This window comes from Ovis aries, chromosome 8, assembly GCF_016772045.2.
Source record: "Ovis aries strain OAR_USU_Benz2616 breed Rambouillet chromosome 8, ARS-UI_Ramb_v3.0, whole genome shotgun sequence".
Lineage (NCBI taxonomy): Eukaryota > Metazoa > Chordata > Mammalia > Artiodactyla > Bovidae > Ovis > Ovis aries.
In genome coordinates, this window is record NC_056061.1 from 29,588,132 (window position 1) to 29,614,405 (window position 26,274).

The 26,274-nt window shown below is 40.7% G+C and overlaps 1 protein-coding gene across 10 annotated transcripts in view; it reads left to right on the forward strand.

Moving 5' to 3' along the window:
• The window catches only part of SCML4 (Scm polycomb group protein like 4), a 115,767-nt gene that overhangs the window by 26,328 nt on the left and 63,165 nt on the right, over nucleotides 1–26,274 (forward strand). For 5 of the 10 annotated variants that reach the window (XM_042253340.2, XM_042253345.2, XM_004011230.6 and 2 more), the window contains one exon: nucleotides 18,833–19,047. The exons of 4 other annotated variants lie outside the window; for them this stretch is intronic. In XM_042253340.2, coding sequence (XP_042109274.1) covers nucleotides 18,833–19,047 — 215 coding nt within the window. Of the gene's footprint in view, nucleotides 1–17,448; nucleotides 17,563–18,832; nucleotides 19,048–26,274 lie in introns of those variants that run through there. One more of the 10 variants, XM_042253344.2, reaches the window with a different exon arrangement.

Below are 26,274 nucleotides of genomic sequence, written 5' to 3' on the forward strand. Positions count from 1 at the left end.
CATATCAGCCAAATGAACCTAATTAATATTTATAGAACACTATACCCTACAACTGCAGAATAGTCTTCCTTTTCAAATGTACATAGAACATTCACCAAGATGGACCAAAAGTTGGTCTATAAAATAATAACAAATTTCAAAGGATTGAAGCCATACAGAATGTTTTGAAAGTCAATAATGGAAACATTAGGAAAATCCTAAATATGTGAAAATAAAACATATGCTATCAAATAACCATTATGTTAAATAAGAGATTATAAATGAAGTTGCAAATGTTTTGAAATGATGGAAAATGAAATAACACTACACTTAAGGATAAAATATTAAAAAACTTCTCCCCTACAATCAGGAACAAACCAGTCTATCCTCTTTCACTGTTTATGTGCAGTGTTATCCTGGAGGTGCCAGCTGTTATAAGAAGGCAAGAGAATGAAATTTTTAAAAAGTTAGAAAGAATGTAATTTTAAATTCAGACAGCATTGTGTATAAAGAAAATCTAAAGGAATGTACAAAAAACCCTTACTATATCTGGTCATTAGAAGTAGTTTACTAGTAGAATACAGAATCATTGTGGAAAAGTCAATTGTACTTCCATACAAAAGTAACAACTGGAAAAAGAACCGTTCCAATAGCATCAAAACCCAAAGCATATTTAATGATACATTTAATAAAACATGTGCATGATATCTTTATGTATATTTTGGTGTTTGATGCTACTGGAATGGTTCGTTTTCCAATTATTGCTTTTACATAGAAATACAATTGACTTTTGTACACTGACCATATGTTCTACTAGAAGTAAGCTACTTCTAAATGACCAGATATCTACACCAAAAAACTACAAAAATATTTCCAAGAAAAACCAAAGAAATCATAAATAAATGGAGAGATATACTCTGTATACATGTGATAAGACTCCATATTAGTAAAATTTCAATTTTTCCAAAATTGATACATAGGTTCAATGCAATCCCAATTAAAATGCTAGCAGAAATTTCTTCATGGCCTAATGGTTAGGATTCTGGGCTTTCACTGTTGTGGCCTGGATTCAAACCCTGTTCAGGGAGCTGAGAATGTGCAAGCCATGCAGCACAGCCAAAACAAAACAAAACAAAAAAAAACAGCAGATTTTTTTTTGTACTTATGTGGAAATTCACGAAATAAACTTGAAAAAGGAAAATGAAGTCGGAACACTCACATTACCTGATTTTAAAATTTACTATAAAGTTATAGTAACCAAAAGAATTTGACATTGGCACCAGGATAGTCCAGAAATAGACTCAAATTTATACAGTAAATTGACTTTTGACAAAGGCACCAAAGCAATTCAACAGAGAGAGAAAACCTTTTGAACTAATTGTTTTGGGGATAACTGAATATCTGTATGGGGAAGAATGAATTCTGAATCTTATCTCCACACCAAACGCAATTGTTAATTTGATGAATCATAGGCCTAAAAGCTATGACTAACCTAGACAGTGTATTAAAAAGCAGAGACATTACTTTGCCAACCAAGGTCCATCTAGTCAAAGCTATGGCTTTTCCAGTGGTCATGTATGGATGTGAGAGTTGAACTATAAAGAAAGCTGAGCACTGAAGAATTGATGCTTTTGAATTGTGGTGTTGGATAAGACTCTTGAGAGTCCCTTGGACTGCAAGGAGATCCAACCAGTCCTTCCTAAAGGAGATCAGTCCTGGGTGTTCTTTGGAAGGACTGATGTTGAAGCTGAAACTCCAATACTTTGGCCAGCTGATGTGAAGAAGTGACTCACTGGAAAAGACCCTGATGCTGGGAAAGATTGAAGGCAAGGAGGAGTAGGGGATGACAGAGGATGAGATGGTTGGATGTCATCACCGACTTGATGGACATGAGTTTGAGTAAGCTCTGGGAGTTGGTGATGGACAGGGAAGCCTGGTGTGCTGCAGTCCATGGGATCGCAGAGTCGGACATGACTGAGCGACTGAACTGAACTGAGGCCTAAACTGTAGTAAGTAAAATCACAAAGCTTCTAAATTAGAAGAAAACAGAAGAATAACTTCATGATCTTGGGGTGAAAAAACATTCCTTGGAGAGGGCACAAAACTCACTAATCAATTAGAGGTTGCTATATTGGACTTCAGTGAAAAAAAAAAAAAAAGACAACCAAAATTTCTGCTCATTAGAAGACACTAGTTAGAGAGTAAATAGGCAAGACTGAGAGAAGTTTTGTAGTACAGGTATTTGACAAAAGACTTGTATCTAAAATAGGACTTTTGGACTCAGAGGGAGAGGGAGAGGGTGGGATGATTTGGGAGAATGGCATTGTAACATGTATACTATCATGTAAGAATCGAATTGCCAGTCTATGTCTGACGCAGGATACAGCATGCTTGGGGCTGGTGCACGGTGATGACCCAGAGAGATGTTATGGGGAGGGAGGTGGGAGGGGGTTCATGTTTGGGAACGCATATACACCCATGGTGGATTCATGTCAATGTATGGCAAAACCAATACAGTATTGTAAAGTAAAGTAAAGTAAAAATAAAAATTAAAATAAATAAATAAAATAAAATATATAAAGAACTCACACAGCTCAACAATAAAAAAGGCAAATAACTCAATAAAATTCAGGCAAAAGACTTGAACATGTACTTTAAACAGAAGATGCGTGAACAGCCAGTATACATATAAAAAAGTTATTCAACATCTCTACTCATCTAAGAGATGAAGACTAAGTTCCACCCATTAAAATGACTGAAACCAAAGACTGACAACACTGAAAGTAAGGATATGGATGCTCACACTGCTGGTGGAGTGAAGAGGGCACAACCGCTGGAAAATTGCTTGGCAGTTCCCTACAAAGCTCAGCATAAGCCTATCCCATGAACCAGATAGTCCACTCCTAGGTATTTACCTTGGATAATGAAAACATATGCCCACAACAGACTTGTACATGAATCTTTCCATCAAAGTTGTTCAAAATAGCTTAAAAACAGAAATAACTCAAATGTGTATCAACAGGTGGATGGATTAACAGACTGGAATATTCATACAACAGGATACTAATCAGCAATAAAAAGAAATGAATTACTGATACACACAAAAATATACTTAATGAACTAATGAAGCCAGATGCAAAGGAATACATAGTATATAATTCCATTTATATGAAACTCAAGAACAGACAAATCTAATCTATGGTGATAGAAATCAGAGCAATGGTTGGCTTTGGAGGAGTGCAATTGATGGAAAGAGGCATAAAGGAACTTTCTGAGTTGAAGAAAATGTTCTGTATTTTGCTGGGGATATATGAATTACATTGGTGTATACATTTGGCAAAACTCATTAAGCTGTACCTTTAAGACCTGTGCATTTCACTGTATATATTTGTAACTCAATTAAAACAGATATTTGTACTTGGGAAATTTAAATTTAAAATGGAAAACTTTACTTGCATAAGTTAGCTTGAATGTAAATAAATCATGATTAAATTACAAAAGGGCTATCGGGTTTTCTTCTTCTTCCCAGGCGATATAGGAATGAAAATGCCTTAAAGTATAGCAAAAGATTTCTATAAGAAATTCATATTCTAGTTAACACGCCACCACAGATGGTAAGATAAAGACAGTGCTTGTGCTTAGTTGTTTAGTTGTTTAGTCATGTCCAACTCTTATATCTAAAATATATAAAGAACTCATACAGCTCAACAATAAAAAAGGCAAATAACTCAATAAAATTCAGGCAAAAGACTTGAACATGTACTTTAAACAGAAGCACCATTCCTCCCTTTGGACTGTAGCCTGCTAGGCTCCGCTGTTCATGGGATTTTTTAAGGCAAGAACACTGGAGTGGACGCCATTTCCTTCTCCAGGGGATCTCCCCGACCCAGGAATTGAATCCAAGTCTCCTGTGTCTCCTGCATTGCAGGCAGATTCTTTACTCACTGAACCATCAGTTCAGTTCACTTCAGTCGCTCAGTCGTGTCCGACTCTTTGCGACCCCATGAACCGCAGCACGCCAGGCCTCCCTGTCCATCACCAACTCCCGGAGTTCACTCAGACTCACGTCCATCGAGTCCGTGATGCCATCCAGCCATCTCATCCTCTGTCGTCCCCTTCTCCTCCTGCCCTCAATCCCTCCCAGCTTCAAAGTCTTTTCCAATGAGTCAACTCTTCGCATAAGGTGGCCAAAGTACTGGAGTTTCAGCTTTAGCATCATTCCTTCCAAAGAAATCCCAGGGCTGATCTCCTTCAGAATGGACTGGTTGGATCTCCTTGCAGTCCAAGGGACTCTCAAGAGTCTTCTCCAACACCACACTTCAAAAGCATCCATTCTTCAGCGCTCAGCCTTCTTCACAGTCCAACTCTCACATCCATACATGACCAGTGGAAAAACCACAGCCTTGACTAGACGGACCTTAGTCGGCAAAGTAACGTCTCTGCTTTTCAATATGCTGTCTAGGTTGGTCATAACTTTTCTTCCAAGGAGTAAGCGTCTTTTAATTTCATGGCTGCAGTCACCATCTGCAGTGATTTTGGAGCCCCCCAAAATAAAGTCTGACACTGTTTCCCCATCTATTTCCCATGAAGTGATGGGACCAGATGCCATGATCTTTGTTTTCTGAATGTTGAGTTTTAAGACAACTTTTTCACTCTCCTCTTTCACTATCAGGGAAGCCCAAATTGATTTCCCCAAATCAAAGATCAATATATAGTACTTGTACTGGTCTGGATAGTGTTCCCCCAAAGTTTATGTCAATGTAGATCTTCAGAATGTGATGTTATTGTCGTTAACTAAAATTCCTAGATCTTTTCCACATAGGAAACCTTTCCTGTCAAATCTCTCCTTTACATCTGTAAATGAAGATTTTAAATATTTCATCTTTTAAAGTTTCTATTTCATTGATTTGGTCTACTGTCTAGAAAAATTTTGAATCTTAACTCTGTAATGTGTTGCATTAGCTGTCCCTCCCAGACTTGTATCATCTGCTTTTATTTGATAGGCCTACTTTCTGGATCCTCATCCATGTCATCAGGGAGATGTATTAATAAGTATTAATAAAACTAGAGACATGTAGCATGCCAATGGAGGCAACTGGCAGATTGGTGTTTTCATTAATTATGCAAGTTGGAACCTGACTAGTTACAATTCTACCCAAAAGTATTATCCTCTGCTCACAGTTACTATCTTGATCCATGAAATAATCTTGGGAAATTTTGTCAAATACTTTGCAATATCAAGACAGCCCATGGTTATAGTGTTCCTTATTTCCACCTAATCTCTACTACCCCATCTCACCCCCTTACCACACCAATAAATCTAGTTAGGTTAACCCTTAAACTTTAATTAAGGGAATTTGAGCTTAGTGAACCAATGTTCCAATGTTAGCGATGATCTCATTCTTTTATAAGAGCTTACCAACTTGTTTAATAATCAGTTTGGTAATGGATTATTCACATCCAGAATTCAAACAGTTTTGAAAATTGGGATAAAATATGCCTATTTTCTCTTCTAGTACTTCTCTTTCCATGAGTCCTCAGAGATTTCTAACAGTAGCTCTGAGACCCTATGCGTAAATTGTCACTGCCCCAGAGGAAGGGTTTGTCTGAGCCTGGAGAGATTGCGCTCATGAAAGTGATGAACAGTTTTCAGTTCTTCTGCCCCGGCCCCAGGCAGCCATCCTCTCTCTTAACTCTGTGTTCTGCCATCTTCCAGTTTGAAATCCTTCCCCTTCCCATCCTAAACAGAAGCAAATAGTTCCTGAGCTGTTGTATCAGTTCACTGTCACTTGTGACCCCTCCAGTCTACTTTAAGCAGTAGGCTAATCCCATCCTTGTTCTGAAAAATAAAAGTTAGCCCAGTGGCACCCCCCTGTACTCTTCAGGACATTTTGCTCCTCAGCTCCTTCTGCGCTTTGACTCCTGCAGAGACTTGTCCGCCTGCTTCCCGCGGCAAGTATGCAAGGTTCATCCCAGACCAGGTGCATCTGCCACTGCAGATACTTTTCCATTTGTAGGCTTGTCCCGATCCCCTTTTATATCTCCAGGACCTGGCACACATGCTCCGCACCTAGTAAGTCATAAGTGTTCAATAAATATTCATATAGGTCTGGATTTTCAAAAGATAAATGCTGAAAGCTAATTAAGAATTGATTTAACTGCTGTTGCACAGCCTCAGGAGACCTCTGAGAAGGGGAGAAGATCTGGAAAATTATCCGGGAGGCCCCTGTTTGCTGACTGCTAACCCACTGGAGAGGGGCCAAGATGAAAGTCATTATTTGTTTTCTTTTTTTGACCTTTTCTTTCACAACCCAGCAGTAGAAGGCCACAATTGTGTCATTGTGTGCTCTTCTCCCTCCCTTTCTTTTTATGAGTCAATCAAATCATATTTGCTGAGGATTCAGTGCCTGCAGGGCCCCAGGAGGTCACACTAAATTTACCCAGCCCAGGTACAATCATAACATCCTTGATTTCTCTGAAATTGTATGCGAGGCTTCCAGACTTTTTGGTCAGACATTTTAAAATACAACATCTCCCACTCCACCTCCAGCCAGAAGCAAAAAGCCCTGAGAGGTGACACCCCCTTGGGTCTCAATGGCTAATATCTTGTTAACCAGGTGCTGGTTGGGAGAGGCTGTGTCTGGCACAAGACACAGAGCCTCTCTGAGCCGTCATCTGTGTAGATGTGACAGACTCTTCATCTGTGTAATGGGGGTACATAATAATACTTGCCTTAACGCCTCATAGTGAGAATTTAACAAAATAATGTGTGCACAGTCAGATGCTTCTTGCATCCATTTACTGATTCATCCTGTTTGTTGCCTTGTTGGTCCTGTGTGTTGCCATATCTACCAGGGCTGGCACATGCAGCATCTCAGGCACAGATGTGAGGGAAGCAGCTTATGGGGACTGGTGGGACCTGGGATCCCATGCTCCATGGGGAGTGTGTCCCAAGGGAAGCAGGAGTTGCTCAGGGAACACCTGAACATAAACTTGGCTGTTGGACCATGGGCTGGCAGGCCTGTTCTGCAGAGGCTTTGTACTTGGGGTGACCAGCCACCGCTCCTTATCTGGACCCCAAGTGTGTGCTGTGACCACTTCTCCTTTTCCAGTGACCTGAGAGTGTCATCAGGCTCTGAGCCATCCTGGAAGACGGGACTGAGAATTTGGCTGTGATCTGCACACCACAGCATGCCAGAGGGGCCCCCTGGAAGGTGGTGTGTGTGTAGACCTGATCCTTGCTCGCTGGCCATGCCAGCTCCTCCTATAAGCCCCACAATCAAAGAAACACACATGGTCCTTGTATACTGGGAAAGCAAAGCTCTGCCAGTGAACACAGAGGACCAAAATCAGTTTTAAGGGCTGTTGCCATTCATCTCTAAAATACATCTTTCCTTGACTTGCAAAGAGGTGAGGGCTTTGGTTCCTGAGTTGTTTTCATATTTGTAATCTATTGAGTGATGATGTATCATGCCTACATGGAGCCAAGGTGTGTATCTTTCTTAGACAACAAATTCTTCAAGGGCAAACATTGAGTTGCTAAGTCTTGAGACAACTAACAAAGTGTCTTGGATACTTTAGTGTTTTGTGAAGAGTATCATACTGCAGATATCATAGTTACACATTTCTACACTTCAACCTGAACAACTATGTGCCTGAAATTTTGTGTGAAACCATTTGTGTTGAAAGGATGCTGTCTAAAACAGCCCTGTGTGAAATCCTTGAGGAATTCACAACCCTCAAGACTGCTGAGTGGATTCCTACTTCATGAGACATTGATTTAGACAGTTGTGATTTGTCTTATTATTAAAGCTTTAAGAATCTTTCTGAGCAAAGTATTTTAAAGGAATCTAGGTCTACAGTTCACTTATATTACAAAACATAGTCTTGAAAAGAAAGTTTGCTTTGTTGATAAAGATTGAACTAGAAACAACCAAAACACCAAACCACTAGTGCTTTCTTAAAACTAAATGTAAAGTATAAATAGAGAACAAAACAGGAAATCGTGGTTTGCAAAAAAAGAGATATAGTTGTAGCTGCCCTAAAAAGTGACTTTCCTTACGCTGTAGACTGAGTTCAGAGCCCAAGTGACAGAAATTCACTGGTTCCACCTCCCAGCAGAGACAATGTCTTCCAGTACAAGCTGCCCTACTGCTACTGAAACTATAATAATCCTTTAAAAGTATTTAGATCAGCCCGTGGGTCACAGGCACTGGCCAAATAAGTGTGCTCCTGTGTCTCTCCAGTCATCACACGCTCAGTGAGTTGATTGTGTTGCCTAGTAAAACTCCAATACTTTGGCCACGTCATGCGAAGAGTTGACTCATTGGAAAAGACCCTGATGCTGAGAGGGATTGGGGGCAGGAGGAGAAGGGGACGACGGAGGATGAGATGGCTGGATGGCATCACGGACTCGATGGACGTGAGTCTGAGTGAACTCCGGGAGAAGGTGATGGACAGGGAGGCCTAGCGTGCTGTGATTCATGGGGTCGCAAAGAGTCGGACACGACTGAGCGACTGAACTGAACTGGACTGAACTGAGTACCACTTAAGCTTTCCCTTTGTGTCAGTGCCATCTCTTTAGAGCCTGTAGAGATGTGGAAATGTGTCTTGAAGGGTCAGGTTCCCCCCTTGTCCCTCTAGCAAGCTCCATTGCCAGCTCCTGGCATGCTACTCAGGGCTGACCCTGGGAGGCAGCTGAAGGAATTGGTGAATTTATGAATGCCCACTGAAATGGCTGCTGGTCAGTGTGAATGCACACAACGGTGGCACTGATGAGTGTGGCACCCACAGGATGACTTGTGATCTGTGGCCCTTGAAGAGTCCAGGGCACCTGCCCCATCCTACCCCCCACATGTTAGTGCAGGTAGCCCTGCTGCTCAGTGGTTGTGGATGGCACAGCCACTCGCTTATTCTTCTCTGGAGTAAGAATTTGTAGATGCGCTAATTTATTTTATTTTTATTTTTGAATAGACATGAAATATAAAAGGTAGAAAACTGTGCAGAGAAAAGTTCCAATCCCCCTGCTACCAGCTTCCAGATGACTGCTGCCATTTTTTAATACTTCCTGAGATATTTTATGCATATAAAAGTGTATATATATATCTATGAATATTTGTATATGTAAGTATATCTTCCTCACCTACCATATGATAGCAGGCTATCCATGCTACTGTGTAAACTTAAACATTTCTCTTGAAGATTATGTGCTCCTGTTTTTCTTAACCACAATTCTGCTGACCACAGCAATGACAGAAAGCATTCTATCACCTCCCTCCTCCACACAGCCCAGGGGTTTGCAGCTATGCAGAGCTCCAGATATGGCAACAGAAAGACAGACTCCATTCTTTGAGATAGCGGGAAAGATGGGAAATTCCCAAAGGAGTCTTTCTTACAAAGTTCTGCCTGGTCACTAACTGACCTGCCATTCCGTGTCTGCCTGTAGGCGTCTAACTAGGAAATCTCATTAGTATTTAAGGGCTGGGCGTGTCATGCAGGGAAATGGAGGTAGAGGGATGGACGGGCCAACCCAGGAGGCTGGACCATTAGCCGCAGTCCCTGCAGTGGTACTACTGTAGGCTAGAGAGGAGGTGGTGATGCTGCAGGCAGGGCCAGGCCATCTTGCAGAGTGTGGGGCTGTGTGGGCCTGTCTAGTGGGAGCTAGAGCCTCAGAGCATAGACGGTTTCTGGCAGAGCCTAGCAAAGCAAAGACGGTGGATGCCATCAGCCACCCTGCAAACTCAGATTGGCACCTCCCATTGGGCAAACCCAGCCAGCAGTCAGCTGTCATGGCAACCTTGGAAAACCACTTTGGGTACCAGGCCTCTCATGTAGAGAATTGCTGGGCAGTGTGAGGGATGGAACTTGAAGGAGATAGGCCCAGGGCTGGCCCACAGAATCTCCAGAAAGCTGTTTTCTGTAAGGATGTCACCTGAAAGGGAAGAAAGGCCTCTCAATGTGGGGAACCTGATTGTTTAAAACAGAGATGAACATTTGAAACAAGAAGGTGTGTTTTGCCAAAAATTTTACTTATGTTTTAGGCTTGAAAGATTCATTAACAAAAGAAATCACTCATCACACAAAATAAACAATTTCAATATTTAATAGAGGATTATTTGGCTTAATTTCAAAATACAGTCATTAAAAGAAGAGAAATAGAAACAACAGAAAAGAGTTATAGCACATACATCACCAAACTGGGTTGACCAACATCCAGATTTAACAGCGCTGGGAATGTCCCTTGTTAACAGCAGTCGGGAATCCCAACTGGGAAAAGGTTCTGGGTGGTGCATACACCCCATGGGTGAGACTTCAAATTGCAGTTTGGGGGCTCCTGGTTCTAATCATAGGCTGCATACTGATATTACCATTAGTTTGCATGCAAAAATGCAGCTCTGATTTTACTTTTTATAATGCTGTTTGTTTCAGCTTGTGAGTCATAGGATTTCCTTAGACCCCAGGCAGGGTGGGGGGGTGGGGTTGGCCAGACTTCCAGGGGCCTAAGACTTCCAAGACCCATTCCCTTCCTTTTTTTTAAAGTGCCACCTGATTTGCTATGCTTGCAGGCACGCACAGAACCTGGTCTGTGTCCAGGCGGATCAGAAGCAGGTCAGAGGCCTGGTCTCCTGCTTCTGAAACCCAAACAAGACTTCCTTCATGTTCATTTCCCTAACAAGGTAGCAGCCAGTGCCTTCTGGGCTTGGTCTCTGCTTTCCCTTGTTCTCTCAAGTACACCTCTCAGGAGCAGCTCTAGACCAGACGGCAGTGCTGGAGTTAGAAGCAAATTTCTTTTCTTCCTGTGCCAGCTGAGGGGGCTGGTGAGACCCAGAAATTAGTTGATTGATTTACTGCCCAGTCAATAAATAATTTGTCACTCTGTAGTATGCCTATCTCTCATGCTTTCAAGTGTTCTAACGTTTTCCCTAACCCTGAAGAGCAGGATGCGTGTTTTCCCCACTTTGAGGCGCATACTTTCTGCTCTTGCTTCAAGTATCTTTCCTCCTTAAATATATAAATTTTGGCTCTCTATCACCCTGCACCCTTACTGTACCCTTACTGGATACAAGGAAGGTTCCAGTATTAACAAGGGAAGAGCTTTGATAAGTTTGGCCAAGGGTGGAATGGATGTGACAGGTTTTAGAATCTGCCCTCTCAGCCAATGACCAGTTAGTTACAAGGGAGTGGGAAGGCCCTTCACCTACCCAGCAGCAGAGCTGGAAGTTCTGGCGGTGGGCAAGGAGACACTTATGCCTTGAAGTCTCTATATACTTACTATCTGCATCTAGAAGCTACATGTCTAGGGACTGAGGGAATAAGTCTGCACATTGTAACCCCTCTAAAGACATTTAACAGACTCATTGCCTAAGAATGTTCTGTTGAACCCACTTTTTACCTGGTTATTATGTGTGACAACTGGGGCTACCCAGTCCTTTTTGTTCCTAAGCTGGTTCCTATTTTTCCAGAACAAATTGACTTATTTATCATTTCTTTGTATTAGATGTGGAAAGACATTTATCATTTCCATGTGTATTTAAACATGGAAAGACAAGGGCATATCAGTATGCAATCAATGGAACAAAAATACCTGTAGATAAACCCTTCCCTGGCAGCTTAGTGGTAAAGAACCTGCCTGCCAACACAGGAGATGTGAATTCAGTCCCTGGGTGGGGAAGATTCCCTGGAGAAGGTAATGGCAACCCATGCCAGTATTCCTGCTTGGGAAATCCCATGGACAGAGGAGCCTGGCAGGCTACAGTCCTTGGTGTTGCAAAAGAGTCAGACACAACTTAGTGATTAAATGACAATGACAACAGCAAAACTCTCCTATACTTATTAAAATCAAAAAAGAAATATAAATTATATTATATTGTATTCTTACTTCTATTGCATTTAAAAAATTACGAATAGAATTTGGTGCACCTTAGCTTATTCTTCTGAATATCATAAAGAACTCATAGCCTTCCACAATCATTCCAGTTTACTATATCACCATTTATTATTGTTGATTCATAAATTGTTACAACTTGCTTCTTTGTCCTCTTAGCAGTCATCCTTGTCTGATAATAATAAGATGTTCCAAGCTAATTCTGACCTTTCTCTGTCCCCCAGATATGGAATCAGCTCTCTAAAGAGTGTTGGTTTTATTGTAAGTGGAAAATAGTATCAGAGAGCAAAAAGTGAATGCTAGGAGTGAGTGAATGCTCCACATGAGTATTGGTTTTGGCTTCTGTTGGCCCAATTCTTGTGACAGACTTGGGGGAAAAAATGTATCTTAAGGGAATATACTTTTCCATTCAACAGATTATATTGCTGTCCTGCTTCTTATGGTAGGAAGCTTTCATTGACCAGCAAAGTGTTCTATTATATTGATACATTTCTATCCAAAATTAAAACATTTGAATGCAGAGCTTTGACCCTGACTGTGGACCGTGAGCCTCAGTGAGATGGCAGACTCCACAGTGAAAAGCGTTGCCCCAGGTGCCAGGTGCACTCTGTGGGGGCAGTGATGTACCAGGTGCTTTGAAGTGCAGAATGGCAGATGAAAGAAACATAGCCCCTGGAGGGGTGCACAGAAATCACTTATGTGCATGAAACAATGAGAGAATGATATAAACCATCATTCAGTCAGTGCCTGCTGAAACTAGTGGTGCAGGCAATAGGCAGTAAGAAAGTTGAGAGAAGAGAGAGACCAGTATGTAGAAGGGAAAGTCTCTGAAGCAGAAAGACTTGGAGAGCAGCCACCATGGAGAGCAGCCGAATTTTAGATAGATGGCAAGGCGCATCTTAATTGCTTGAAACCACCTCACATACAGACCTAAACAGAGTGGGGAGCCATGGCTATTAAGGTGCATACGAGGCTGCTGGTAAAAAAAAAAAAAAAGACACTAGAAATTCTGGCTTATGGTGAATTCAACTGGTTCCCCAGAACGAGACAAAATAGGATTCTGGTTGTACTTCTAAAGTGACAGTGAGAAAGAGCATGACACTAAGGTCAGGGACCCATCCCATGCAGAAGGAAATAGTCTCAAGTCCATTAGGAGGCTAGAGAGCCTTGTAACTACCTCCTCTCAGTACTTCTAGAAACAACAGGCAGCCATTGCCCCTGCCTCCGGTCTGGCTGGCCCATCCCTTCTCCAGGGACCACCAAGCATCCCTGGGCATACCTACTCTGTTGCCAGTTCTATGTGCTTAGCTTCTTCTGCTTGGAAAAGCCAGGCTCCGATGTCACCTTTTCTGGGCTTCTCCTGCCTCCACTCTTTCCAACCCAGTTAAAAGAATGATTTTTTTCATCCCTGATGTTTACATGTCATTTAATAGGAAATCTTTGTTATACCCTCTACTCCATGTATCATTGTTGCCTCCTTACTTGTCTGCTTCTCCACAGTGAATATCTGAAGAGATGTGAATTATTTATTCTCATCTGTAATCCAAGTGCCTATGCATAATACTCGACACTCACTGCATATTCAACAGATATTTGTTGGATAAATAAATAAATGAGAGAGTGAATGAATGAGTGAATATATAACACATGCCTCAGGATTGAATTAGGTGCCTCAGAGGTCCCATGGGATTGGTGTGTGCTTTGAATTTGATAATTCCTTTTTCTTTACCTTGATGAAGCATTAGCCAGGATCTTGATGTATATGTATTATATTTGCAAGGTTAACAGGGAAACTGTCATCCCCAAATTCATAGACCAGATCTTAGTTTCTTTTGGCTTCAGCTATAATATTTCTAGCCAAGCCTTTTTTTTTTTTTTTTTTCGGGGGAAAGGGGGTATAAGATGAAGGAGACTTAGGAAACCAGCAGCAAATCACTTGATTTAATATGTTACCAGGATTTGACAACTACTTAAGGGGTTATAACGTGGAGATTTAGAAACTTGAATGTTATGTTGTTCTAGGGACAGAATCTTTTAATGTTTACTAAACCTCTTTGCTCCAAGACGGCTCTGATTCTGAAGTGAACAGAGGCCATCTGTATTCACTAAAGTCCTCGAGGGAAAGCAGAGAAATTCAGAGGTGTCATATACACCTTGAGATTTTGACAGTTCTCAAATGATTTATATGATTGGTGATATCAGATTATGTGTCCATAGCTCAAGTGTCCTTGGACAGCATTTGAGGTCTTCGAAGGCCTTTGGAGATGAATGGAAATCTCTGGGTGGAGAGCAGTAACCGAGGAGCCAACTAGATAGAAAAGCCTGCAGGAGGTGGTATCAAGGTGGATAAGGGTGGTGAGCTGGTTCTCTTAGGAGCCCAGCAAAGCACCCTGTCCACCATCTGTTTATGGATAGTCTTCTTAGCTCTGAAACAACCTTCTCTGTAATGTTGGGTATAATGTGTTTTTGCCTTTTGTTACAATTTATTTGAGATGCTAAAGCAGCGGCCAGTGAAGTTCTGTGGCTTTGGAGCCCAAACCATTAGAAAACAAGACAACAAAAGGCCATCGAAAGAAACAAAAATTTCCAATAGAAACTTTCAGAGAATGAGAATTAGTCACTCATTGTTTATTTTTCCCTTTAAACTGTTTTCCTACCTATGGTTTAAAGTTTTCAAACAATGCAGAATGGTACAAAAAAGAAACCAAAAACATCTTTCAGTATTCTTTTGCCCAGACACCACTATCAGCTTTTTTGATGATTATCTTTCCCAGACCTCTTTCTATGCCTAAGCACATGCAGATTTATTTCAATCTGTATATATAAAAAGGTTATGAATAGAATCATACTATAAATGCTACTTTATAGTCTTTATAGATGCATGAATGTATATGTATGTGTGTATTAATATATACACACAATTATTCCATTTTATGAATGTGAAATAATTTACTAAACTGAGGCTGCTTTGAGAGATATTTTGATTGCTTTCAGTATTTTACTATTATTAATATAAACAATGTTTGAAGAATATCCTTAGCCTTATAGTTTTGTTTTTTCCCCCAGATTATCTTCTTAGGACAAATCCTCAAGAGTGATATAGCTAGAATAGGAGCATGCATGTGTACAGTTTGTAAATAGTGGCGGTTTGGTCACTGAGTTGTGTCTGACTCTTTATGACCCCTTGGACTGTAGTCCGCCAGGCTCCTCTTTCCGTAGAGTTTTGCAGGCAAGAATACTGGAGTGCGTTGCCATTTCCTCCTCCAGGGAATCTTCCCAACCCAGGGATCAAACCCGGGTCTCCTGCATTGCAGGCAGATTCTTTACTGACTGAGCTAGCCCACAGCAATAAAGTTTGTAAGTGATTTTCAAATTGCCCTCCAGAAAAGTTAGCCAATTTCTAACTCTACCAACAATAAAAGGAAATGTCCTCTATACACCCTCACCAACATATAGTATTGTCAGAGTTATTCACATTTGTCAGTCCGATAAATGACAAATGATACCTCAATTTGCTTTTTGGGAAATAACCAGTAAAGTTCAGAATCTTTTTTTTTTAAAATAACTGATCATTTATTTTTCTCTCTTACTTCCTTCTTCCCACCCCACTCCTTCTCTTGTTCTTTCTTGACTTGTCTAACATAGCCTGTGCTTTTCGTGAGTTTTCCGTGTCCTTTGCCCATTTTTCTATTGGAGTGTCATTTTTATTTTAATAATTTAAAAGAGTTCTTTATATTAACCTTCTGTTGGTTCCATATGTAGCAAATAGTTTCCTCAGGTTTTCATTTATTTTCACCCTTCTCCATGATTTTACTTTTCCTGTGTGAAGACATTTGTGGGCATGCCTGTCAGCCTTTCCATGTCCACTTCCCAAGTTTTCCATCATATTTAGAAAGTCCTTTCCAATCCCAAGAGTATAAAAATATCGACTTATATTGTCTCCAGCACTTCTTAATATTTCTCTTATTTTTGTATGTATTAGTCTTGGATATCTCTAGGATTTATAAATATAGTAAAATTCTATTGGTTTCTAAGTGCCCTTTGTCCACGAACCATTTATTGAGCTGTCTACATTGATATGAAATGATCCTAAATTTCAAACAAATGAAAACTTGATATAAGTTTAATTTCTGGACTAACGTTTCTATTGATCTGATTGCTTATTTCTGTACCCAAACTACTGCCATTTTTACAGTTTTCTCCCATGGACAGAGGAGCCTGGCAGGCTACAGTCCATGGGGTAGGAAAAGAGTCAGACATGACTTAGTGACTAAACAACAACAAAAAACACATTTTAAGAAACAGAAGGGCAAGTCTGTCCTGAGACTTGTTTTGCTTTTTTTCCCCCCTAAAATTAGTTTGGGTTTTTAATGTGATTGCACTTAATTTATAGAATAATTTAGGTAAAAATTATATTTTTAAAATACCCATTTGTCCAATGATAAACTTTTTCTTTATTCGAGTCTTATTTTAGGGCATAATTATAATTTCAAAAACTATTATTTTCATCAGATGAATCCTTCTACTTCTTATTAACTCTGTATGAAAAATAGTGAAGGGTCTGAACTTTTATCCGCTGCAAGCAAACAAGTTAGCCCACCCTTGGGTCATAGATATTGGCAGAAAAAAAGATAACTGCTAGGTCAGAGGTATTGCAGGTGGTATAATCCTTATATTCCAATCTGCTTCTTTTGTCCAAGTTCCATTGTGGATGCTTTACATGCAGCTGTCATAGCTGAGGAACTCTAAGCTTAGGAAACTCTAATGAGAGCTCAAGGTGAGTTTTGTTGAGTTAACTGATGAAGAATGAGAGGACTAAGCCAGAGCAAGAGGAAAGAGCAATATAGGCAAAGGGAACTATATGTGCAAAGTCCCTGTGACGGGAGGAAGTTTGGAGACTATAAATAACTGGAAAAATGACCATCATACTGATTCCATTATCTTCTGGCTAATGGTGCTGAAGACAGGTAGCTTTTTTATTTTTCCCACTGTAAATTATCTGTTTGTTCTGCCTAAATGCTTATAGATTTTTTTTGCTTTTGAGTGTTTTTTGTTTGTTTTTAGGAATTTTTTGCTGTTCATTCTTAAAAAAAATTTTTAAGACACATAGAAACTCTTTATGTTTGATGACAGCCTCTTAATATATCTTTGAGTATTTTAGCTTGCTATTAGTTTTGACCTTATCCTTAAACATTTGATAAATTATGGTTGTCTATCATCCATAGTTACATTTTCCCTAAAAAATTTGCATCTTTTTTGTTTCCACTGTATTCTAATATTGGTATTTTTTTAAAGTATTCATATTTGCTATTCTTACTTTTCCTTGTTCATATCTTGGTCATGGAAAGGGAGATTTGGGGGACCCCAGACTTTTGACACCATCTTTTCCAGAATGTCTGGATTTGTTACTGAAAGGACCATTTTGTATATACTTTCCTCCAATTCTCTGAAATTATTCCAAGAAGTTATTTTGAGACTCCCCAGTGGTTAAAATAACCTATTTAGTTTTTTAAAAATTTCTATCCCATTACTTAAAATTGGATTTGACTCTGTGTTAAAATGGTCTATATTTGTGACAAGAAATTGGGGAACCGCATCTTCCTGATTGATGGATGAAATACAATATGTAATCATCAGGTGTTTTGTGAACTGAGAGGACTGTGAGAAGACTCTCTCCAAGCATCTCCCCAACCACAGAGGTACTTAGTATTCCACTAAAAATACTTTACTGTTGTTCCATTGGCATGAAGTCTGTTGATCAATTTAGTTACCTGGAAAGGTCTTCATATTCCCGAGACTGATGTGCTTTTCTATAGAAGGACTTGGAAAGCAGCACAAATCCTAGTTTTTTCTCCCTCTAGGAAGAGTAAAGTAGAAAAAAAGAATTCAATTTAAAAGATGACTGTTTTTCCTTAGGAAGTTATTTCTGGCATATTGAGATTTGGGGATAGTTAGAGTGTAATTTTGAGTAATACGAATTCTTAGGGTAACGTACTAATTAGTTTGTTACTCTTTCTTTAATCTTCAAACCCTATTCAACAAAAGGAGCCTTGTAGGCCTTCTATGGTGGTCCAATGGTTAAGACTTTGCCTTCCAAAGCAGGGGGTGTGGGTTCAATCCTTGGTTGGAGCACTTATTTTAAGTATTTTTAATGCTGAGCATAGTAGTACAAGGGGGAAAGGATTTGTACATGGTGAACAGTTACCCACAGTCCCACCATCTTTGCTATTGGCCACTTTATCACCACATAAAATTTTGCAGAGTTGAGATAACTTTTACCTGCACTTTGTGGGAAGTTTTTTCACTCAACCTCATGTTATTAAAGAGTATTGTTAAAGGCTTGTATCTAGCTGATTGTATTATTCTTTAGATGTATTAACCATTCCCTGATTGCTTGTTATTGGGCCTATTCATTTTATTTTTGAGAGTTTGGAAGCTGGATAATGTAAAAATGAACACCTCTGTATGCAAATCTCTGTCCACATTTTGATTGAAGAATATAATCAACTTTAAAATTTATTTCATGGGGGAAAAAAGGTGTAAGTATTTGTTACCCAGCCAAAGGGATAGGAATGAATATGAGAAAAAAACTGATTGTGATTATTTAATGCTATTATTATTTCAGTTCAAAGTTGAACTATCTGGGAAATTGAGGCACATAGATAAAACTGTCTCCTTGCTGATGACACTATTGGTTGTACTGGTTGCTGGGAATCTGTTGTCCTCTTCACCTAGCCAGGATCTTCCCTACTTCACTATAGTCCCATGGAAATTCACTATCCTTGAAATTATACCAGGAGCCCAGAAGCACTTTAAAAGCTCCGACTAATGTCTGGCTCTCTCCTATTTGGTCTTCCCCTCCCTTAGGGGTAGGTATGGCCAAAATCACCAAACCGGATCCATGTTTGCCTTGCAAACCAAACAAACACTTCTGTTTTTGTTTTGCTTTGTGTCTGGACTAATTCTTAGCACCTCTTCTGCCTGTGAGCGATTTGTCACTTCCTTCTGTAAGACTGGCACCAGCAGAAATGCAGTCTCAGAGGATCCAGGGGAGAAAGCGAGGCCGACCCCCACTTCACTCGACACCTGTGAAGATGGCAGTTCATAACATTTATTCTGCTTCAGCTGGTTCTTTACCAGCAGTGAAGATCCCAAAGAAAAGAGGGCGGAAACCCGGGTACAAGGTATGGCTCCATCATCTCCTTTCTCCAAAGTGGGATTGGGCCGGGGCGTGGTGCTTGGGCAGACCTCCAATGCAAAGTGTAATGAAAGGTTGGAAGTTGGGTAAAGACAGGGTGAGAAATAAGTTTCTCTTGGTGAAGAATGTGACAGACGAGGCTTCATTGTTGCAACATGGCACACAATACATGCTGTTGCTGTCGTGCGCATTTTTACAAGTAGAGAAAGCAAATCACACCAGATGGGGAAAGTTGTAAGGCGAGCAGATTTTAGGGTCATAGCTAAACACACGTTATTAAGCTTCGCATCTCAATTAGCATTTCAGACACTGAGCTTTCCCCTGACTGTTCTTATGAGGGCGGCTCTGGAAGCCACTTTCCAGAACTCATTTGTCATTAATTTTAGTAGAAGCAGATGATGTTCCTGAGACATTTAAATTAATAATGCGAGCAGTGTCAAAGGATGTGAAGAATTTTCCCTAACAGAGCCTCAATAAGGGGACTCATCATGAAAATGCAGGGTGTTAATTCATAGTTTCCTGCTTACAAAAGGTGCTGACGTCAAGTTTGGCTACAAGGAGGCACATCAAGCGAAATGAAAATCCTGTTACTCTTTCAAGAATTAATGATTTGGCTAGGCTGGAGGGGGTGGAGAATAAATTCTCTGATGTAACTGAAATCACATAAAACAACTCAAACCCGAGGGAGTGCTTCTCCTCCAAGATGTTTGTGAAGAGTCTGCTAGAGAAGAAAGACCACTGAGTTGTTTTCCATGAGCCTTTTGGGCATTAGAAAATGAGCTTCAGACATTTTCCTTTGTCTATTTTTCTTGAAATAAAGGGCTTATGTTTCCATCTTGAGATCTGAACACTCAAACCAAGATGCAAATTGGCAATTAACTCTCATATATTTAGGAAAATGTATGGAAATTATTTCTGGTCAGCAGAAAGACAAAGCTTCCAGAAGGATCGGTCATGAATTCAACCTCTGTCCCTTTGGCTCTCCATAGTTCTTCCAACTGCTGGGAAATAGATGCAGTGGGGTAGGGGGAAGGTGACTCAAAGTTTTTTTGGGGTCACTGGTTTTAGTAAAAGAAGCTTTTACTCAGCCAGCTCTTGCAGCAAAGTCTTCCATCACTGGTTCTTTTCCTAACAAAGAAAGCTTCCTTTTTCTCATGAACACACCGGTTCCAGAACTGTGTCTCTGAAGCTGGCCCAGGGCAGGTCTCTTTGCTCAGCTACCTGTACAGTTGCTGGGGTCTGGGAATGGCACCTGGAGGGCTGGAGCAGGGCAGCCCTTCTGCATGCTAGACCCAGGGAGGGAATCTAGGAACTGAAGAAACACACAGAAAACGTTTCTCTCCTATTTGCCCTTTCTCCGGCTCCCCTGGGAGCTGTGACCCAAGAATGAAAATTACCGACAGACACAGCATTTACGCGGCCAGGAAAAATGGAAATTCACTCCGTGGAATGAGCCCAACTTTGCAGGTTTCCTGTATCTTGAAAAGGGCAGTTTTCAGTGCTCCCAATGCTCAGGGACAACTCAAAGCAGGAAGAAAGTTTTGGGGACACTTAGCTGATACACAGCAGGTGAATCTGACTCCCATGCCTCATGAAGAGAAGTGAAGTGAAGTCGCTCAGGCATGTCCGACTGTCAGCGACCCCATGGACTGTAGCCTACCAGGCTCCTCTGTCTATGGGATTTTCCAGGCAGTAGTACTGGAGTAGATTGCCATTTCCTTCTCCAGGGGATCTTCCTGACCCAGGGATCGAACCCGGGTCTCCCGCATTGTAGACGCTTTACTGTCTGAGCCACCAGGGAAGTCTCATAAAATCTCCCATGCCTCATAAGATCTCTTTTTGGGGGATAACAGGCCACTGCTCTTCCTTTAGTCCATCTCCCATATGTTTGAAGGAATTGTGGGAATTATTTCAGGCCAGCAGCTCCCAGATAGCTCCCCACGCCATGGGCTTCATGTTCTAGAAAAACAGCTCCAAACCAGGTGCCAGTCTGCATGAAGTCCTGACCCGTTGATGGTGACAGGAGAAAAATATCTAAAAATCCTCACAGACTAAAGGAACATCTTTTATTCTGAAATATCTGCTTCTTGCTATTTTGTTGTTAAAAGTTTATAAAGTGCCGTATGTTGCAAGGGTTTGGTAATCTTAAAAAAATAATGCCCTTACTTGGCAAAATAAAGTTAGCAACCTGTTAAGTCTCTCTGATTTTATTTTGGCAATTTCTTCGACCCTGAAGCCCCATTTTACCATTAACAAAATGGTTTTAATTGTGGAGAATTCAACAAGGAAACTGTACGGTTTGATTTCAGTTACCGAATGGCCACTCATTTTGGCGATTTTAACTATCTGGGATACAGTTGGGGAGCCAGAGTTGTTAAAAATAAAAACTCCTGAGCAAGTGAAATAAGATATTACTTGGTCTACCCTTAAAGATCTTGTACTTTATTACTAAGAAAATGCTTCCAAACCCTCCCTCAGAGTCTATTTACCTTTGTTGTAGACATATTTCTTACAAGCTTGATTATCACAGTTTAATAGCCTTCGATTTAAAGGGGAAGATATTTGGGGAAGATAGCATACACAGCTGGATACTGAAAGTATAATTATATGATTTCATATTAATAATTTAGAACAATAATATTATCAATGCTATAAAATAATAAATAATATAACTTTTATTATATCAGTACATTATCATGATATATTTATGTTAGCAATATTATCATAAGATGACAATTGTTGAGCCTTTGACAGGCTCTTCCCCAGGAGAGTCTGAGGAGGCCTTGTTGTAGCGACTGTATCACCGGTTTGTATTCACTGACATTTGCCACTTCCTGCCTAGTGCTGTCCCAAGCGGCTCAGTCAACCACCTCTGTGTCCCAGCAGACATGGAAAATCTCTCAGGTCCAAGTATGAGGACAAGCCTCTCCCTTGAGACTCAAGCACAGCTGAACACAGGCTGTGACATTTAACCCTCTCTCTGTGTCTTGAGAATAGCATGAGTAAATTACAGGCAGAAAAGGAAGAGTCTAACTAGCGGTCAGATGTTAGTGCTCCGGAGTTCATGGGTCAGCCCTCGTCCCAGGGCCCATCTGGCTATGTCTCTTGGCCTTGGCCTGCAGCCGCTTTGCTGGGGCATGCTCACTACTGTGAGAGCATCATTTTATGGCCTTATTGCCCCCTTCTCATCTCCGTCAAAGGAAGGAAAAACCTCTTAACATCATAATTTCTCCTTAAGAGCCATGAAAACAACCTTCCTTATTATCAAATAGAACATTTACACCTCAGTTTGAAGAATCTGCTGTTGATTTAGGTTGTCAGCTCAGAGACTCCCCAAGGCCGACAGGTAGGCTTTCCTTACATTTCATGACTAAGGAGACCATCGAGGTCTTTTTAAAAAGATAAAGAGAGAGGGTCTGCTCCAGGGACAAATCCTAGCTTCCATTCTGTAAACATAGCTGATTATAATGGTTCCACATAGCAGAATTTTCAGCTCCTGTGTCTTTATAATTTAAGCAGGAGAAAAAGTGATGGATTTTTAAGATAGCCATTTATCCCCAATACACAATAACAATAATCAATACTAATAGCTATAATAGTCATAAGTAACACTGAACACTTTCTACATTTGAGTCTCTGAGCCTAAGCACTATATATATATATATATATATATATATATATTTCTTGTATATCCTTGATAGTTCAATAGTGAGAGGAGTCAGAAAAGTGGTAGGAATTAAGCATGAATTAACTACACCTTGCAGTCTGAGGCCACATAACTGTCAGGTCAGGAGCACTCTAGACCCTCAGTAATCTTTTTGCATTATTGTTCAGAATAATATTATGTTTCCTGATTCAAAAAAGAGTAGATTACTTTGTTCTGTTTAACAAGCTGAGAATAGTGTAGCATGTAGAAAGAACATCATCCCTGAAATATTAAAAACAAATTCAGCTGCTGTAACAAAGACTGAAGCACAGTGGCTTAAGGATGGTAGAAACTAATTTCTCTCTCATGTTACTGTCTGGGAAGGCCATCTGGGGCTGATCTGATGCTTCCTCGGTGTTGCGGACCCAGGCTTCTGTTATACTGTTGCTTTGCTATCCTAATGGGCTTCCCAAGTGGTGCTTAGAGGTAAAGAACCTACCTGCCAATGCAAGAGATGTAATAGACGTGGGTTTGATTCCTGGTTCAGGAAGATCCTCTGAAGGAGTGCACAGCAACCCACTCCAGTGTTCTTGCCTGGAAAATCCCATGGACAGGGGAGCCAGGCGGGCTACAGTCCATGGGGTCACAGGACTGAGGCGACCATAGCCATGCTATCCTAAGACACAGTCTCTACTTCATGCTCCTCCAGGTCGCACAAGCCGACTAGTCCAGCCAGCAGAATGGGGACAGAGGTAGCGGAGGGCACATTGTTCCTCTTTAAGGATGAAAGCTTCAGAATTGCATACGACCCTCACGCTTGAACTCACTGGCCAGAACTCACTGTGTCACTGGGCCACACTTAGCTCCACAGGCGGTGACAAAATGTAGTGCTGAGTGACAAGGTGATGAGCGAAAATTCAGGGATCTCATTAATTAATGAAGAAAGGGGCATGGACATTTGGGAAGAACTAGCAATCTCTGCTAAGAATTTAAAGGACAGTCTTCCATTAACTGGAAAATTATAAAGAAAGTAATTTTCTAAAGAACATGGGTAAGTGCAACATTTGGTTTTTTTCCTCCTTTTTTATTGTCATCCTTTTCCCCACTGAAAAAGTGTGTGTTCTTGACACTGTAACAAGGATGTCAAATTCCCAGAAATCTCAATTAAGAGAATGCTCAAGCTGAAAGTAGAAAGGATTTTGTTTATTTCAACAAAATTCTTTAAAGCCTTTTTCTAAAATGTGTTTTCGTTGTAAACGCTGAATGGGTTTCAGTGCTTCTTTGATTATCCAGATCTTGTATTGCCTTGAGAGTAATAGTTATGAACACTAAATGTAGTCTAATAGTATAGAAGGGAAGAATCAACATCTAACTCCTGCTGTGCCTACTTCCTGTCCCTCACCTGCTGATGGTGTGTATGATGTACACCTGTGGCCATGAGAGAAATGACTACATGGGCACAAGGCAGGGGCCATTCCCTTGGGCTGAACAGCGTGCAGCACCTAGGGCAGGGACCGTCTCTCCTGTGGTTTTTCTGTGACATCTCCACCCCCGCCCTAGGGCTGAGCAGTGATCAGAGGTGAGGCTCAGCAGTGGGTCAGGGGCAGCAATACCTGGTGAATGTTTTCTGATCAGCATTTTGAGTGTAACTCAGAAATGAATGTTAGTTGGTATTTTCGCTTATTTTGAGGAGTAATAGAAATGTAAACAATGAAGCTGTGTGTTTAAGTTTCACTCATTTGTCAAGGATGTGATTGACTTTGCTGAATTGGATACCAGTTGGTGAAAACAAAAGGTGTTTGTTTTCATGCTGTACACTGTGTAATGGCTACAGACAGGGCACACTTTAAGTTTAATTTGCATTTTAAGTATTTTCTCCATTACTTTCTTAAACCTGTGAGTCAACAAAACAGTAAATCCAGCCCTATTTGCCCATTTCCAAGGTGTAAATGTTCCCAACATGGCCAATTTCAAGGCAAAAATGTAATGTTCCAGAACGTGGAGCTGGTAAAGATGCTGCAATGTCACTCCTGTAACTGTATTTCCACACAGATACAGCAGTAAAATAATTAGAAAGTGGTGAGTTTTGAGTGTCTTGTTGCCTTTTTTCCAATATATTTTATTTAATTAGTACTCTGTAAGTACATGCACTTCAGTTTTTAATAATTGCTGGGTTTAAACACAGACATTGTGAACAACTTGCAATATTCCTGAAAATTTAACAATCATATCTTGTGAACTGATATAAGCTGCTCCATCTCACCACTGCTCTGAGCTCTGCTATGCACAGAATGCCTACAACTGCATGTTCCACGTCCCCCCTCTTTTATCTGCAGGGCTGACCCGGTGCCTGCTGATGCATAGAACTTAGCTGCCTCCCCCGTTTCTGTAAGAAACTCAGTCATAGCAATTTACATTCCTTGAAGTGTGCGGTCTCTACTAAAGGTTGTTGGGGTCACAGGACAGAGTGGACACTCCATTAACTATTTCACATGAATGGATCTGTTTTTCTGAATTCCACTTTAGCCAGTGACGGTTATTTTTGTTTTCCTGTTTCTTCCTTCTGTCTCCTGATAACTCATGGAGTACTGGCTTCATTGTCTCCTCTCCAGATCCCCTCTGTCAGGAGGAATTTAAGTCATTCTCTTCAGTCCCACCCAGACAGAATAGTAGCATCATCATGTCCCCCACCTCCGCCCACCCTGTTGCACTTTACCAGTTTCACTACCTCTATGGGCCCAGAGGAGAGTCTAAACCCAACACAGAGTTGGTGGGAGAAAGTTCCAGCATCCTCATGTTATTCCCATCCCATTTGCTCCCCTGGAAAGCACAAGAGACTAGACCATTACCCTCCCATCTCTGAGCATCCTCTTCTGTCTTCATTGTTATGCAGGCAGTATATCGTATTGAGGTAATTTTTTTTTCCTTGAGAAGTTTGTGCAAAGATTGGTTAACTGGGATCTCAGATTTGACTGAGGGGCATATTGCCAAAGCAGGTCCCAAGGTCAAAGGATACTGGCCCCTCCATCCCTTGCATGTTTAATCTCTCCCAAGGGAAAGGAGAAAAAGGTGTGGGTAGACTCAGACAGACTGACTCCTCGGAATGGAATTAGGTCATTGGCCACAAACTTCTTGTTGTTGGAGCTGATTTGCGTTTCCAACAGGCAAGTTTTTCTAGACTGAAGTCTGAGGTTAAACACGGTGAGGCATTCAGTTTTCCCCAACCCTGCTTCCTGCATCGCTGCAGAACCCTGAGGGAGTTTTGCGTAAAGAAATAGAGCGAACCTGAATGAGCAATGTGTCCCCAGGGAAAGCTATGGGCAGGGACGTGGACAAAGCTATCCTCCAAAGGAGTGAGAGAGGAAAACATGATTAAAAAGTGAAGGGAGGGAAAACATGATTTAAAAAAATAGAACCTAGTATATTAGTTTCCTAGGGCTCCTGTAACAAAATACAACAAACTGGGTGACTTAAAAAATACAAAATTTTACGAAAATTTTATTTTTAATTGAAATATAGTTGATTTACAATGTTGTGTTAGTTTCAGGTATACAGCAAACTGAATCA